The following is a 14360-nucleotide window of genomic DNA, read 5'->3' on the forward strand; positions in this document are numbered from 1 at the left end:
AATGTATGTTACAAAAATTAGTTTTATCACAATGGCCTCTTGAACAGCTGCAGATATGTATGTGAGCCAATGATTGTGCCCAGGAGAGAAAGGCTACAGGAACTAATGGCAAGACAAGGAAAACTCGGAGAGATTGCCAGAACCCAACCTAGCCCAGCATTGTCCAGGGAGAGGCTGCCCAGGCCTATCTCAGTTACAGAGTTTCCCTAGAGAGGAGATGAACACATCAGGCTAAAAAGCTCCATGCCTTTTATAATGGTGTTTAAATAGTACCTACCTCCTTAGGTTCTAGTTCATGTGCTCTAAACAACTTTATGACAATAATTTGGCATCTCAATAACTTAAATGTGCAGGGTCTAGTTAAGAAGCCTGTCAGAAAAATAGGTCACAGACTGTAATCAGTATAATAAGTAGGTTGTCTCTCATGGTTTACTTTGAAGATGTTATTCACTGAGAGATACTTGTTCACAAAGAATTCTCAGATTTTCTAGATTTGGCTCCTATGATGAAAGGACCTTAACGTTCATTCTTTTTAAAATTTGTGTGTGTATACACACACACACACACACACACACAAATTTGCCCTAGTGTGTCTTAGATTATAAATCCCTAAAGTGTAAAACCCAGGCTTATTATGATTTCCTCATTAATCCCTTTGGGGCAAGCTGGACACAATTAGGTATTTACTAATTCCTAAATGAGGTCTGGTTTCATAGAGTTTATATTATAATGGGGAGAGAAGAATACAGGAAGTGAGCAACCACAAAAAGTCACATGGTAACAAGTGCTGTGAAGAAAAATGAACAGAAATAGAGAATAGAAAGTGACAGTGAGCAGACATTGTTTTAGAATAAGGTGAGGAGTGCAAAGGCCTGAAGGAAGTGAGGGAGCATGCAGATATCTGGTGACTGAGTGTTCCAGGCAGAGGGAACAGCAAATTCAAAGGCCCTAAAGAGAAGGCATGTTTGGAATGAACATGGAGGTCAGTGTCTGCCTGGAGTGAAGAGACAGCAAACACTTGGAAGTCTTGGAAGCAGCAGCCGGCAAAGGTATGAAAGGATGGAAGTACAAAATAGGCAGAACTACATGATGAACAGAATAGGGAACTTGCAAAGGATCTGCTGTGCCTGCTGCATAAGGCACAAACTGGATTAGGCAAAAGATGAGGGCAGGACCAGATTCTTTGGAAAGCTTTTAAAACTCATGAACTTTAGGCAACGAAAAGCAACTGATGTTAAATTGCTTAATTTTTTTTTTAATGAATGCATGCAAAAGGTAATACATTCAAACAGAAAACTGTATATAGTGACTAGCAAATCTCCCTCTCTCCTCTTAGTTCTTCCTACAGGCAATTAATAACATTTCTTTTGTATCCTCTTCCAGGGATATCCAGGTAGTTAAAACCATGCATATACATAATGCATGCCCCATTTTGTACACAAATAATAGCACTTCACACTCTCTATTGTGTACTTAGTTTTGTCATATATTCTGGTGAACATTGAATAATAGAACATCCAGGATTCCTTTCAATGGCTACATTGTATTCCACCGGATGCCAAGGACTAGAAACCAGAAGCCCTGAGCTCTGGTTCTCAGTTCCTGATTTATTGCTTCCAATTAGAGTGCTGGTATTTATCTCCTCTGAGGCTCAGGTTCCTATACATAAAGTGAGCTAGATGACAGCTGAGATTGCTCCTGACTTTAACATTTTAGGTTCTTTGGTCTTGCCACACACATGACAAAGTCTTCTGTAGGGAAAGAGACCCATCACTAGCTATAAAGCTCTGATCATTATCAAGTCTTTTTTTTTTTTTTATTAGATTTTTTTATTTCTTTATTTAACACAGAGAGAGAGAGATCACAAGTAGGCAGAGAGGCAGGTGGGAGGGGGTGGGGGGAGCAGACTCCCCGCAGAGCAGAGAGTCCGATGTGGGCCTCGATCCCAGGACCCTGAGATCATGACTTGACCCAAAGGCAGAGATTTAACCCACTGAGCTACCTAGGTGGCCTTCATTATCAAGTTTTAAAGGTTTTAAATTTAAAGTGTATCCTGGCAATTCATGTCTGTACACCCATTAAGAAGTCAAATATTTCTAAAAGGCATGTGATGGAAAGCATCCATTCCTTATTCCACACCCTCCTCACTTCCAGTTCTCATCCCTAAAGGTAACCACTTTGATCTCTTTTAGCTATTTCTCATGGTGTTTGTTATCATCTTTCAAAGTGCCATGTTTATGATTTGAATTTGTCATTTTTAGATATAGTTATATATTGTCCTGGAAAACAAAGATTTCATGCCACACTTTACCTTTCACACACACATTTCCCTCTGCCTCCATCTCCCTAGTATATGATTTTAAGATATTTTTGGTTACATCCACTTTCAGTTGCTTTCATTGTTATGACTATACAAACATGTTCCCTGTTGAGACACATGGTGTCCTATAATTATACTTTTTCATTTTTCTGTAGCTTTCTTCAAGCCTGTATGTTAAGTTTTCTACATCCTCCAGTAGCTTTGTAGAATGTCTCCATTCAGCTTTCAAAATAGTCAAATCTTCAGATAATTTATTAGTTTTATCTTTCTGTTCTTGATTTATCCTCTTGGATCCATCAACCCGGATACTCCAGCTCCAATACTAACGGCTTCTCTCTAGCACTCTCTCTAGCTGCCTATCCTGGGATAGATTTCTGTTCCCAGGATCCCATGTCATTCTCTTCCTTGGTTTACATAGCTCAGTAGCTGAGAAAGAAAGGGTACCTGGGAAGCAAACCTTTGAGACTCGGTATACTGAAAATATCCTTAATCCCCTCCCATTTCATTTGCCTAGATATGAAATTCTAACCTGGAAATCACTTACCCTCATAATTTTGAATTCATGCTCTAATTAATGCCTTCTAGCCCTCTCATTTTCTGCCAAGGGAGATGGTATAAGACTGGCTGATAATCTTTTGGAGGCTACATGGAAAAGCAGCGTAGAAGACTGTCCTCACTATAAACAGACTTTCACATGATTTCTCTGTTCTCAGTAGAACTCCTTTCTCCTCCTACAGTTCAGCCTCTTTAGAATATAAGCTTTCAGACTTCTAGTGTTGGTAAGTAGAGTTGCCTGGCTACAAAGGGTGAGGAGGGAGATCTTACAGTTTGCATTCCTTTTAAAGATTTTTAACCAATCTTCCTATTTTTAATTCACCTCATATCTCTACCCCTGCCTCGACCTTAAAGTATCACAGGTCCTGGGGTGTCTGGGTGGCTAAGTTGGTTAAATGTCTGACTTTGGCTTTGGTCGGGATCTCAAGGTCCATGGATGGTCATGATCTCAGGGTTCATGGATCAAGCCCCATGTTGTGGTGGTGGTGGGGGGGTCCCTGCTCAGTGGGGAGTCTGCTTCTCTCTCTCCCCCTCCCCCTGCTTGGGCTCTCCCTCTCAAATAAATAAAATCTTTAAAAGAAAGATGTCACAGGTCATGAGATTTCTGAGGCTCTTCTTGACTTTGAAAAGTCCTAACATCCCTGAATCTATAGGCATTTTACTTGCAGCTTTCTCTGGTCTGGTAAATTGGTTATCATGGATCTGTGTACTTTCTAATTTCTAAGTTTTTATTCACTCTTGTGATCCACCTGAGAGGGAACAGAATAAATTCTATGTTCAATCTGCTATATTTAACTTGAAGTTGAATTATTTCCCGTAAAAGCCTTATGTTTCAGTCTTGACTTTTTTTTTTTTTTTTTTAATATTTCAGATGTTTTGTAACTACAGCTCTGTTGGTTCTACCTCCAAAATATATCTTGAATTGGTCTACTACTGTATTAAGTTTCCCAAGGCTGCCATAACAAGCTACCAGAAATTGAGAGGCTCAAAACAATAGATTCATTCTCTCACTGTTCTGGAAGCTAGAAGTCTGAAATAGGTTGTCAGCAGGCTCGTTGGGAAGCTCTAGGGAAGGATGCTTCCTGGCCTCTTCCTAGCTTGTGGTAGTGCCTGGCAATCCTTGGTGCTCCCTGGCTTGTAACCACATCATTCCAATCTCTGCCTTTCTCTTCATAGGACCTTCTCCTCTGTGTCTGTGTCGTCTCTTCTTGAAAGGCTAGTAATCATTGGATTTAGCCCCCCTCCCCCGATCCAGGATGACCTCATCTTAATTATATCTTTCTATATACATATAAGGGAGAAAGGGTAAAGAAATCTAAATGGTGGTCACAGTTCTACAATCTACTTAAAGTGGTAGATTTTAAGTAAACTGTGAAAAGCTAAGTATGTATAGTACAACCCTTAGAGAACCCTTTAAAATATAAAAAAAGATACAGCCAAAAAACCCCATTAAAATAAAATACTAAGAAATGATCAAATAGTAGCAAAGAAAAAATAGTAGAACAAAAACAGGGGGGAAAAATGAAAATACAAACAATAAAATGGTAGACCTAAGTCCAAACATAAATAATGACATTAAGTGTAAATGGTCTAAATATGCCAATTAAAAAAGAGATTGTCAGAAGGTTTAAAAAAATAATCCAACTATATGCTATTTATTAAAAACTTACTTCAAATAAAATAGGTGCACTAAAAAAAAATAAAGATGAAGAAAAATATATATATACACCAAGTAAACACGAATCCAAAGAGAGCTGAGTAGCTATATAAACATCAGATGAAACAGACTTCAGAGCAAAGAAAATTAGTAAGGATAAAGAGGGATACTGCACGATGATGAAAGGGTTAAATAACCAAGAAGACTTAAGTCCTAAATGTATGTGCATTTAACAACAGAGCATCAAAATACATGAACCTAAACCTGACAGAACTCAAAGAAACAATAGACAGACCTGTAATTACAGCTGGCAACTTAAATACATCTGTCTCAATAACTGACAGAACTAGTAGACAGAAAAACAGCAAGGGTATAGAAAATTAAACAACACTTTGACCAACTAGATCAAAAGATATTCCTATCAATAGGAGAATGCTGAATGAACCCTACTATGTTCACAACCAAGGCCACCACATACTACACAACTCCAGGGGTTCTGGCACATAAATTCTGAGTTGTGTGGTGTATAAACTGCTGAAATGTATGTGGTGGTTCTGCCCCCACTTGAGAATACTAAGGATTCTTTAAGAAATAGTAATTAGTTCACTTGGAGGTATTTCTACTGTTTCTGAAGGAGCAAAGCAACATAGAGAAAAGCATACATAATATGGTCCTATTTTTATAAAACAGACAGGAACACACACACACACACACACACACACACGTCTGTACATATGTATATCTGAGAATGATGCTAAGTGGAAGGATGCATCCCTGGTTGGTAAGCAGGTGAATTAGATGAATAATGTGGATGGAGGAGGGGCGAGAACAGTGGTGTAGGGACCTAAGCAAAGAAGAGGGAAAAGAAAGAAAAAAATAAGCTGCACTTAAAAAATATGATCACATGGAGGCTTAAGTGGGTAGAAGAAGAAGAAATGAAACAAGATGGGATTGGGAGGGAGACAAACCATAAGTGACTCTTAATCTCACAAAACAAACTGAGGGTTGCCGGGGGGAGGGGGTTTGGGAGAAGGGGTTGGGATTATGGACATTGGGGAGGGCATGTGATTTGGTGAGTGCTGTGAAGTGTGTAAACCTGGTGATTCACAGACCTGTACCCCTGGGGATAAAAATATATGTTTATAAAAAATTAAAAAAAAATATGATCACATTTATGCACTTACATAAAATTATGAGTATCTTTAGAAGTAATTTTTAAAGTAGTCTTAAACATGAAAAAGAAAAATACTCGGTTACTAAACACCTTTCGATGATTTGTTATTGTACATGAAATAAAATCTGAATTCCTTACCATGACTGATGTGATCTGATCTTTGTCTACCTCTCCACCTTTGTGTGCCTTTACTGTCTCCTCCTTGTGTAAATCTCTTTCTGAACTCAAGACTTTTGCAATTGCAGTTTGTTCTGCTGGATATGCTTTTGCTAGAGGTTTGCACTACTGACTTCCTCTCATCTGTTGAGGTCCCAGATGCCTACCCAATAAGCCACCCTCACCTTCTTCCTTAACAATAGAACACAGATATTACTGGGACAGCAAAATCTCCCAGCTTGCCCTATAGTTAGGAGTGATACAATTCTGGTTGATGGGAAGTAAGTGGAAGTTACTAGGCATGGCCTCCTGGGAAGCTTTTTAAAAGAGATACACCAGCTGCGTCCTTGACCTTCCCCTTCTATTTCTGCATTTTCTTGCCATGGAAAAGGTTGTGAGGCTAAAGCAAAGATTCTCAAGCTGTGGTCTGCAGATCAGCAGTCCCAGCATCACCTGGGAGCTTGTTACAAATGCAACTCACTGGGCCCCACCCCAAAACCCCTGAATCAGAAACTCTGAGGGGAGGGCCCAGGATTCCATGTCAACTGCTGTTCAGGTGAGTCTTGAGCATGATGAAGTTTGAGAGCCACTGAGCTAGTAGACAGAGGCCTCCCTAGAGATGCCTCCCTAGAGGATGGATGAAGACTAGTCCACCTATGATATCACAGATCCATTGCATCAGACTTGAACTGCCTCCTCTGGACTTGGCAGTTCTGTGGAAAAGTAATCCCTGTTTGCTTGAGCTACTGTGATTAGGTTTCTGTTCCATGCAACTGAATGCAATTCTAGTTGATAAATCATCTTCTAAATCTTGGTTCTAACATTGTCTCTTTAGAGAGGACTTCCATAACTACTCTGCTTATACCCTCCAACCTCACCAGAGTCCTTCTCTATCATGCCATCCTGTTGATATTTTCTTTGTAGCACTGAGTATACACTGACATTATTTCACTTACTTATTGTTTATTTGCTTATGGTCCATTTCTGCTGAAGAATGTAAGCCTCACAGGGGCAGGACCTTTGTCTTTTCACCGTACTCAAGCACATACTGAAGTGTCTGGTACATAAGGGATGTCCCATTATTATTTGTGGAATGATTTAAAGAACTCTTTAAAATTAAATGTTACATTTAAAATCACGTATTTTTAAGTTAAAAATAGAACTACTTTACAATTCTGCAATCACTAAGCTACTAAATCACGAAACTACTGGGTTCTTACCCAAAGAATACAAAAATACTAATTCAACGGGATACATGCACCCCTCTATGTATAGCAGCATTATTTACAATAGCCAAGATATGAAAGTAGCTTGATGAATGGATAAGGAAGATGTGGAAGGTATGTATACAATGGAATATTTACTATACAGTTATAAAAGAAGAATGAAATCTTGTTATTTGCAACAACTTGGATGCCAAGTAAAATAACTCAGAGAAAGAAAAATATCATATGATTTCATTCGTATGTAGGATTTAAGGAAAAAAACAAATTAACAAAAGGATGGGAGAGAGAGTGAGAGAGAGAGAGAGAGAGAGAAGTCAAGAAACAGACTCTTGACTACAGAGAACAACCTGATGGTTAGTCGAGGGCAGGTGAGTGAGGGGGTGGGTTAAATAGGTGATGGGGGTGAAGGACAGCACTTGTAATGATGAGCACAGGGTGAGGGATGGAATTGCTAAATCCCTATATTGTACACCTGAAACTAATAATACAACACTGAATGTTAACTAAGTGGAATTAAAAACTTAAAAGTAAAATCATGTATTTTTAAATTGTCAAATGAAAAAAAATAGGTCATTACAGTTTCAAAATTTTAAGGAAAAAAATTTTAGTTAAGAAATTCATATACTTGTAAAAAAGAAATGCATATGATACAGAAGGATCCTCTATGTTTGCCTATGAACACTTTCTCTTACTCTAACGTGGCCTATGAATTCAAAAACCATAAACAACTAGCAAAATAGTTATATAAATATTGAAAGTGCCACAGAAATGAACTGCATGAGTTCGGTGGCTTTTTGGTAACCTTGTCTTTCCATTGATAGCATTTTGAGCTATCCCAGTCAATGTGGGATATGTGTTAATAACAAAACAATGTGTTAATACCAAAACTTCCTATAGCGTTTAAATACAAACATTCAAATAAGAACAAAAACCCTAATTTTCATATGCATGCCAGAGAACACACACAATCAGGTCCTAACCTTGGAGAGGAAGCATTCTCTTCACCCACATCTCTTCTAGTAATCTCAAGTTTGGTGCAAGACTAACACCACTGGCCTCAGTCATGCAGGTACACTGCGGGAGAGAATTCAGATTGAGGTTCCTCAGTGTTGAACTTGGGGTCTCTGCTTGTGAGATTGACCCAAGAAGCTACTGCTCTTCTGCACTGGGAGGGGTCAATTTCCCTTCTCTAGTTTTTACCTCCTATAAAACTGTTCTCATCAAGCTTTGGACATCTGTCTCCTTTGGTTTTTCTAAAATAAGTTGTTCTTATTCAAAGAACATAAAATAAGTTCTAAAATAAGTTGTTCTGTAACATTTAAGGAAATAAATATATATTATATAATATATGAAGTATAATATATATATATATATATATATATATATTAATGAAGCACATAACAACTAAAGAGAAAAAAGTGCAATGCTTCTGAATCAGATCCCCGTTTACTCTCTCTCGAGGCTCCTAGGATTTAGATGGGTCTCCTTGGAGCCACCGGGGAAAGGAAAGCGGCAGAAAAATGTCAGGGACAGAATGGCAGGCTGTTCACTAAGGGCACAAGGGACCTTGAGATTTGGTAAGATCATTTCCTCCCTTTCTCCCAGAATCAGGAAGGCATGCCAGACAGAGCTTCTTGGGTAGCCCTTCAAAATATTTGGAGCTGGAAAAACATCAGGTCAGTAGCATCCCAAGCAAAAACTTTTAGGAAGCCCCCAGAAGCAGGCCTTAGTCCTCAGCCCAATGTGGCAGATTTTCCTTTTACTTCACTAGTGCAGTATCTAGTAATGACCCAGTAATGATAGTAACAATATCTCATGGTTGTACTTGGATACCTTCCACCTTGAACGGCATCATAACCAGTATCAGATGTGCCAAACTCACTTTGGTAATGACAACATTCTGTAAGCCAGGGTTCTCACTCTTAACAGGTCATCCGAATGATCTGGGGGTCTTTTTTACAATAATGTAGGTTCTGGATATCCACGCCTAGAGGTTCAGATTCAGTAGGTCTTAGGTGGGATGCAGGAGTCTGCATTTTCAACAAGGCCGCCTGGTGATTTGCTGGAGGTGGTATGAGGCCTACAACTTCATAATATTGGCTTCAAAGGGAGGGGCCAGGATCACTTTTTTTTTTTTTTTTTTTTTTTTTTAACCATAGTAAGACTTATTGTAGACAGTGACTAAGTCCACCAGACTGCCCAAAGTATTCTCCTTGTAGAGGTCTCCAGTGGGGAGGTCATTTACACTCATTCTCAAAGATTCAGGGAGTGAGTCTCCCTGGTACCCAACTCTATAAAAGAACCAAAATTTGGGTTCATACTTGGGTGGTCTTGAAGATAAGTAGCCAAGTCCTAAAGTACCAGAAAAGTCTTGATTGTTCTTGGTGAAGGGCCCATAACACATTTTTTTTTCCTTTTCCATTCTTCCTTTTCACTGATGTCGAGCTAATGAAACCAAATAGACCCACACGGATAATACGTTGTTTGGGTAGGGGTGAATATATACAGCTAGAGCAAATTCTGTCTGGGGAAATTCAGAAGAATGAATTCCAGTTTGATACACAGCATCAATAATTGACTGGACATCAGTGTATGGCATCTGGATAGGAAATCCTGTGACCTAGACAAAAGACAGAATAACGTGTAAACCCATGCTATAATTATGTAGGTAATTGGGAATCACTGTATGCAAAAATATTACAAAAGCCTCAAAAAATAATGTTATTTTATAGGTGCTTATGTTGTCCTAGGAACAATACTAAGGGCTTCACATACATATTTAATCCTCAAACAACCTTATGAAGTAGGTTCTACTATAATCCCCACTTTCCAGAGAGAGGGGAGCAGAGCCAGAGCTGATACCAGAGCCTGCATACTCAATACTCCACATACTTGCACACTATCTAGAATAGGAGATGGCCAGTGAAAAAATTACTTGGTCCTACAAATGAGGTATTTAAGTGATCATTATGGGACAATTTATTTAATATTGATTCAGTTCATATTTTTCTTTTTTTAAGATTATTTATTTATTTATTTGACAGACAGAGAGCACAAGTAGGCAGAGAGGCAGGCAGAGAGAGAGGGGGAAGCAGGCTCTCCGCTGAGCAGAGAGCCCGATGTGGGTCTCGACCCCAGGACCCTGGGATCATGACCTGAGCCAAAGGCAGAGGCTTTAACCCACTGAGCCACCCAGATGCCCCTCAGTTCATATTTCTTAAGTGACAACCATGTGACAGGATTTAAGGATTATGGTACATGGTCCTACGTAACATTATCTGTTTAATAATACACAGACAACAATCATAAACCTCTTTCCTCTTCCTGCAACTTCAGGAGGCTTTTCTTGATCCTTGAATCTGTTCATGTGTCCTTCCCATGTGGTTGCAGTAAGATGCTATCCTTTCCTAACTTACATAATTAAAATATATTGCAATTATATGTTTTCTGCTCTGATCATTAGCTTATAGTCTGTGAATGCACAAGATTGTATCTGCCTTGCTTATGATCATAAGCCCAGGGCCTAACACAATGCCTGGCACATAGAATGCAAATAATGTTTAACATTTGTAAACACTTGCTGAGTGCTGAGTGCTGTGGTTAATCCTCACCATAACCACAAACCAGATAACTATTTTTATCCCCATTTATCTTGCCCAATGGGGTGGAAAGTACAGAGAAATTAGGTAACTTGGTCAAAGCTGGTGAGTGGTTGAACCAGAGTCTGAACCCCAGCCACAGGATTATGACTGTGTGTTATCATACAGGTACTTTTACAAAGAAATTCTAAGTTTTAAACCTTGGCTTATATTGTTTTGGTTCTGTTTATCCCTAATTCTATTTTTTTAATGCAAAAAAAAACAACCTCCTCCCTATTCATTAATAAATAGCACCTGCAGATCCCCTCTTGACAGCCTAAGTCCTGAACTCCCTACAGGTTCTTTCCTTTCTTCTCTCAGAGGGTTTCCCTAGGAGATATCTCCTAGTCTATGGGGTAGTAGGGAGAAAGAAGTAGGGTTCTTAAAAACACGGATCAGTTCCATAGAGAAGAGTCAATGAGAGGATGCCCAGAGCTGGAGGTAGATAGGGGCAAAGAAGGAGGCTCTAGCAATATACCAAATGCCCACCATGTTTGATTATCAACTTGTTGAGTTTAAGATGTCTTTTAACTATCCAGGATGACATTAAATGTGTTGGTAAATATATAAGAACGGAGGTCAGGAAAGAAGTCCAGGCTGGTTACATACATTTGGAGTATTTTGCTTACAAAAGATATTAAATCTTTTCTGGATCCTCTTGCCCAAAACCAAGGACAGGGAATCTATTCTATTACTATCACCATGGGATCATTTTTCAATTTCTCAGTTGCAAGTGATTTCCTTTCGGTCGTCTCTTTCCAGAGGTTGTGGTTTATTTAACATACAACATATGACTGAGTGCAAGAAAATGTCATGCACTGTGGTCATGGTAATAGTTGTTCAGTATATTTGAAATTTCTTAGTCTATAAATAAATGTATTTTAATGTTATATCATCTATCATCTAGGATCAAGAAAAAAAAAGCATTTCAGGGATATTTAAGGTTACTCTTACCTGGTAATGAATTACACAGATAAAACAAATATTATTAATGCACTAAATCGTATACACACCAAATAAAATTGTAGTAGTCTTTCAAATTCACTCTCTTCTTCAGATGAAACAAAGCTTCCAGTGCTAAGTTCTAGTTTAGGAAGGATTTTTCGCAAAATATAAGTACATTGTCGATTCCAACGAGTTGGCTGTTTAGGTCGCCATTCCATCATTTTACATTTCAGAGTCCTTTCAATCCTAATGTAAGGATGCGAAGATTAGTTTATGACCCGTTACAATTTGTTTAATAAATGGGATAAGAGTTTTGGCAATTTACTCAAGTATGAGAATGATATTTTTGATTTAGGATGAACCAGTCCTCTCTGGCTAAGTATATCTGCCATCATTCACATCACTTAAGTTGGGGAGAAGCAGGCTCTTGCTTGGCTTGGAAAAGCAAGAAGCTTCACAGGGTAACCAACAATGAGATCTCAAGGGCACAGCTCTTTTCTAGTTACCTGTGTGTAGGCACCTGCCTACTGGGTGTGATGGGACAACCGTCTACTATCTGGTCACTGGACTGACAGCCTTATTCCCCAGGACCCTCCCCTGCCATAAAACATTGCGTTTCCAAGAAGCTGCATTTACAAAAGTTCTGATACCTGGTCTGATTGATGTTAGCAGGGATGGATTTCTTAGATCAGTTAATTCAGCAAGCCGAGTTGGAAAGAAATAGGCATGGACAGATAAGTATGATGATTAGGTTTGTCTACTAGAAGGTGCATTCTGTGTGGGCAGGGATGTGTGCCTGTATATTCAGTCCCTAGAACAGTGCCTGATGGTAGACTATTCCAAAGACAGTGCAAGTTGGTTGATGGAGCCCACTTGGGAAGCCTCACTCCTGCAGAGAATCAGTGTCTGCTTTAAAAACAAAAACAAAGGGGCAACTGGGTGGCTCAGTGGGTTAAGGCCTCTGCCTTCGGCTCGGGTCATGATCCCAGGGTCCTGCTCTCTGCTCCTCATGTCCGGCTCTCTGATCCACAGGGAGCCTGCTTCCCTCTCTATCTCTGCCTGCCTTTCTGCCTACTTGTGATCTCTGTCTGTCAAATAAATAAATAAAATCTTAAAACAAAAACAAAAACCACTGGGAGTCACCTCTGGGCTGAGTCTGTGGTGTAACTGATCAGTTTGGAGTTTGTAATCTCAGTGATGGCTAAGCATCAGAATCATCAATCGACATATTTTACCTCCAGATATCGATTAAACAGGTCTGGTCTGGGACCCTGGCATCTGTATTTTTAAATAGTTCTAGAAGTGATTCTGATAATAATTAAAAAAAAAAAAAAAAACAGAAGCTCTACCTCACTTCTTCCTCTTTTTGTTAAGAATTGGGGGGAAAGGAAGGGAATAAAAGGTGGGAGTTGTGTGCTAGAAGAGATAAGAGTAGCAAAACTATTTTTGTCATGCTTTGTTTTGATCAGTTGGTAGCAGCTTATGCAGCAGCCTACTATGTCAGCATGAGTCATTAGAGGCAGTAAGATCTAGGAGCTTCTGACACATCTGGAGTAGGAGTAAGGACTGCTGCAAAGTCTGTGACTTTGACAAACTTGTTCAGCCTGACTGAATAACTCCTTTGGACAATTATGTGTATGTGTGTGTAAGGGAATGGGGACAGTGCAGGGGGTGGGGGTGGGGCAGCATCGATGTTACCACCCAACTTGGATGTTTTTTCCATATTCCAACTGGTGGGCCATTTACCTTCATGACTTTCAAGAAGTATGAGCTACCACGTTATTATTATTACTGTAACGTCAACAGGTGTCTGTGTCGAGAACTTCCCAACAGCAGCCCCACAATGTTTCCAGAGGTAACCATTTCTTGACTTGGGTCTTTTTAAGGAGTGTTCTGGAATGGTAGAGGGGCTGCTTTTCAATGCACAGATCAAAAGACAGCTGGCTCAGAAGAAACTATTGTAAACTCCATTTCCTGCTTCTATGGCTGAATTAAACGGGTATTTTAAAAGACTGGGTTAGAGACTAAAAGGTGGGTGGGGGACTGAAAGATTTGGGAGAAATAGTAATAAGATATAAACAAAGGTCATACCTGTTCTTTAGATCTTCTATCATGCTTTTATTAGTCTCACAGTAAATTATTTCTTCAGGCTGAAATATACAGACAGTTGAAAGTTAGCAAAGATTCTAGGGAGACCATCTTCATTTACATCGCAGTCACCCCCGGAGTGCGAATTATAATGGGGGGACCCAAACTATTTTCAGGTGGCAAAATCACTTCACTACAGAGGCACAAAGGTAAAACACGGATCACAGGGCTTCCTTCGGTTTTAATCCTACAATTTTAATACTACATTACCAGAGCATGGGATGAGGAATGGATTTACAAAGATATTTTTCCTGCGTAAGACAGATCTGCTGCCCACATTCATTTATTCAAACAAGCATTTGACATGTTTATTGATGATACCAGATAATCTTTGGCAGCTGCTTTAGTCTCTTCCACTTATTAACTGGGGTCTTGGTGAACTTACTTAACCTGAGTCTCAGTTACCACATCTTTAAAAAAGGGACAATAATGGTACTTACTTCCCTAGGGTCTTGTGAAGATTTTGAAATAAAGTAATAAACACGCAAAGCCTGGCACATATTGTTCAATAAATCAGGTATTACTGTAACTACTGCTCTTT

General features: G+C 39.3%; 1 protein-coding gene across 1 annotated transcript in view; it reads right to left on the minus strand.

Moving 5' to 3' along the window:
- Nucleotides 1–8481: 8481 nt before the first annotated feature.
- CC2D2B (coiled-coil and C2 domain containing 2B) overlaps nucleotides 8482–14360 on the minus strand; it is a 118455-nt gene continuing 112576 nt past the window's right edge. The window contains exons 33-35 of the mRNA XM_059169342.1: nucleotides 13763–13821; nucleotides 11740–11917; nucleotides 8482–9708 (exon numbers count right to left, since the gene is read on the minus strand). Of these exons, the coding sequence (XP_059025325.1) occupies nucleotides 9520–9708; nucleotides 11740–11917; nucleotides 13763–13821 (426 nt within the window). The 3' untranslated portion in view covers nucleotides 8482–9519. The remainder of the gene's footprint in view (nucleotides 9709–11739; nucleotides 11918–13762; nucleotides 13822–14360) is intronic.

The sequence above is a fragment of the Mustela lutreola genome, chromosome 4 (assembly GCF_030435805.1).
Source record: "Mustela lutreola isolate mMusLut2 chromosome 4, mMusLut2.pri, whole genome shotgun sequence".
In the NCBI taxonomy this organism is placed as follows: Eukaryota; Metazoa; Chordata; class Mammalia; order Carnivora; family Mustelidae; genus Mustela; species Mustela lutreola.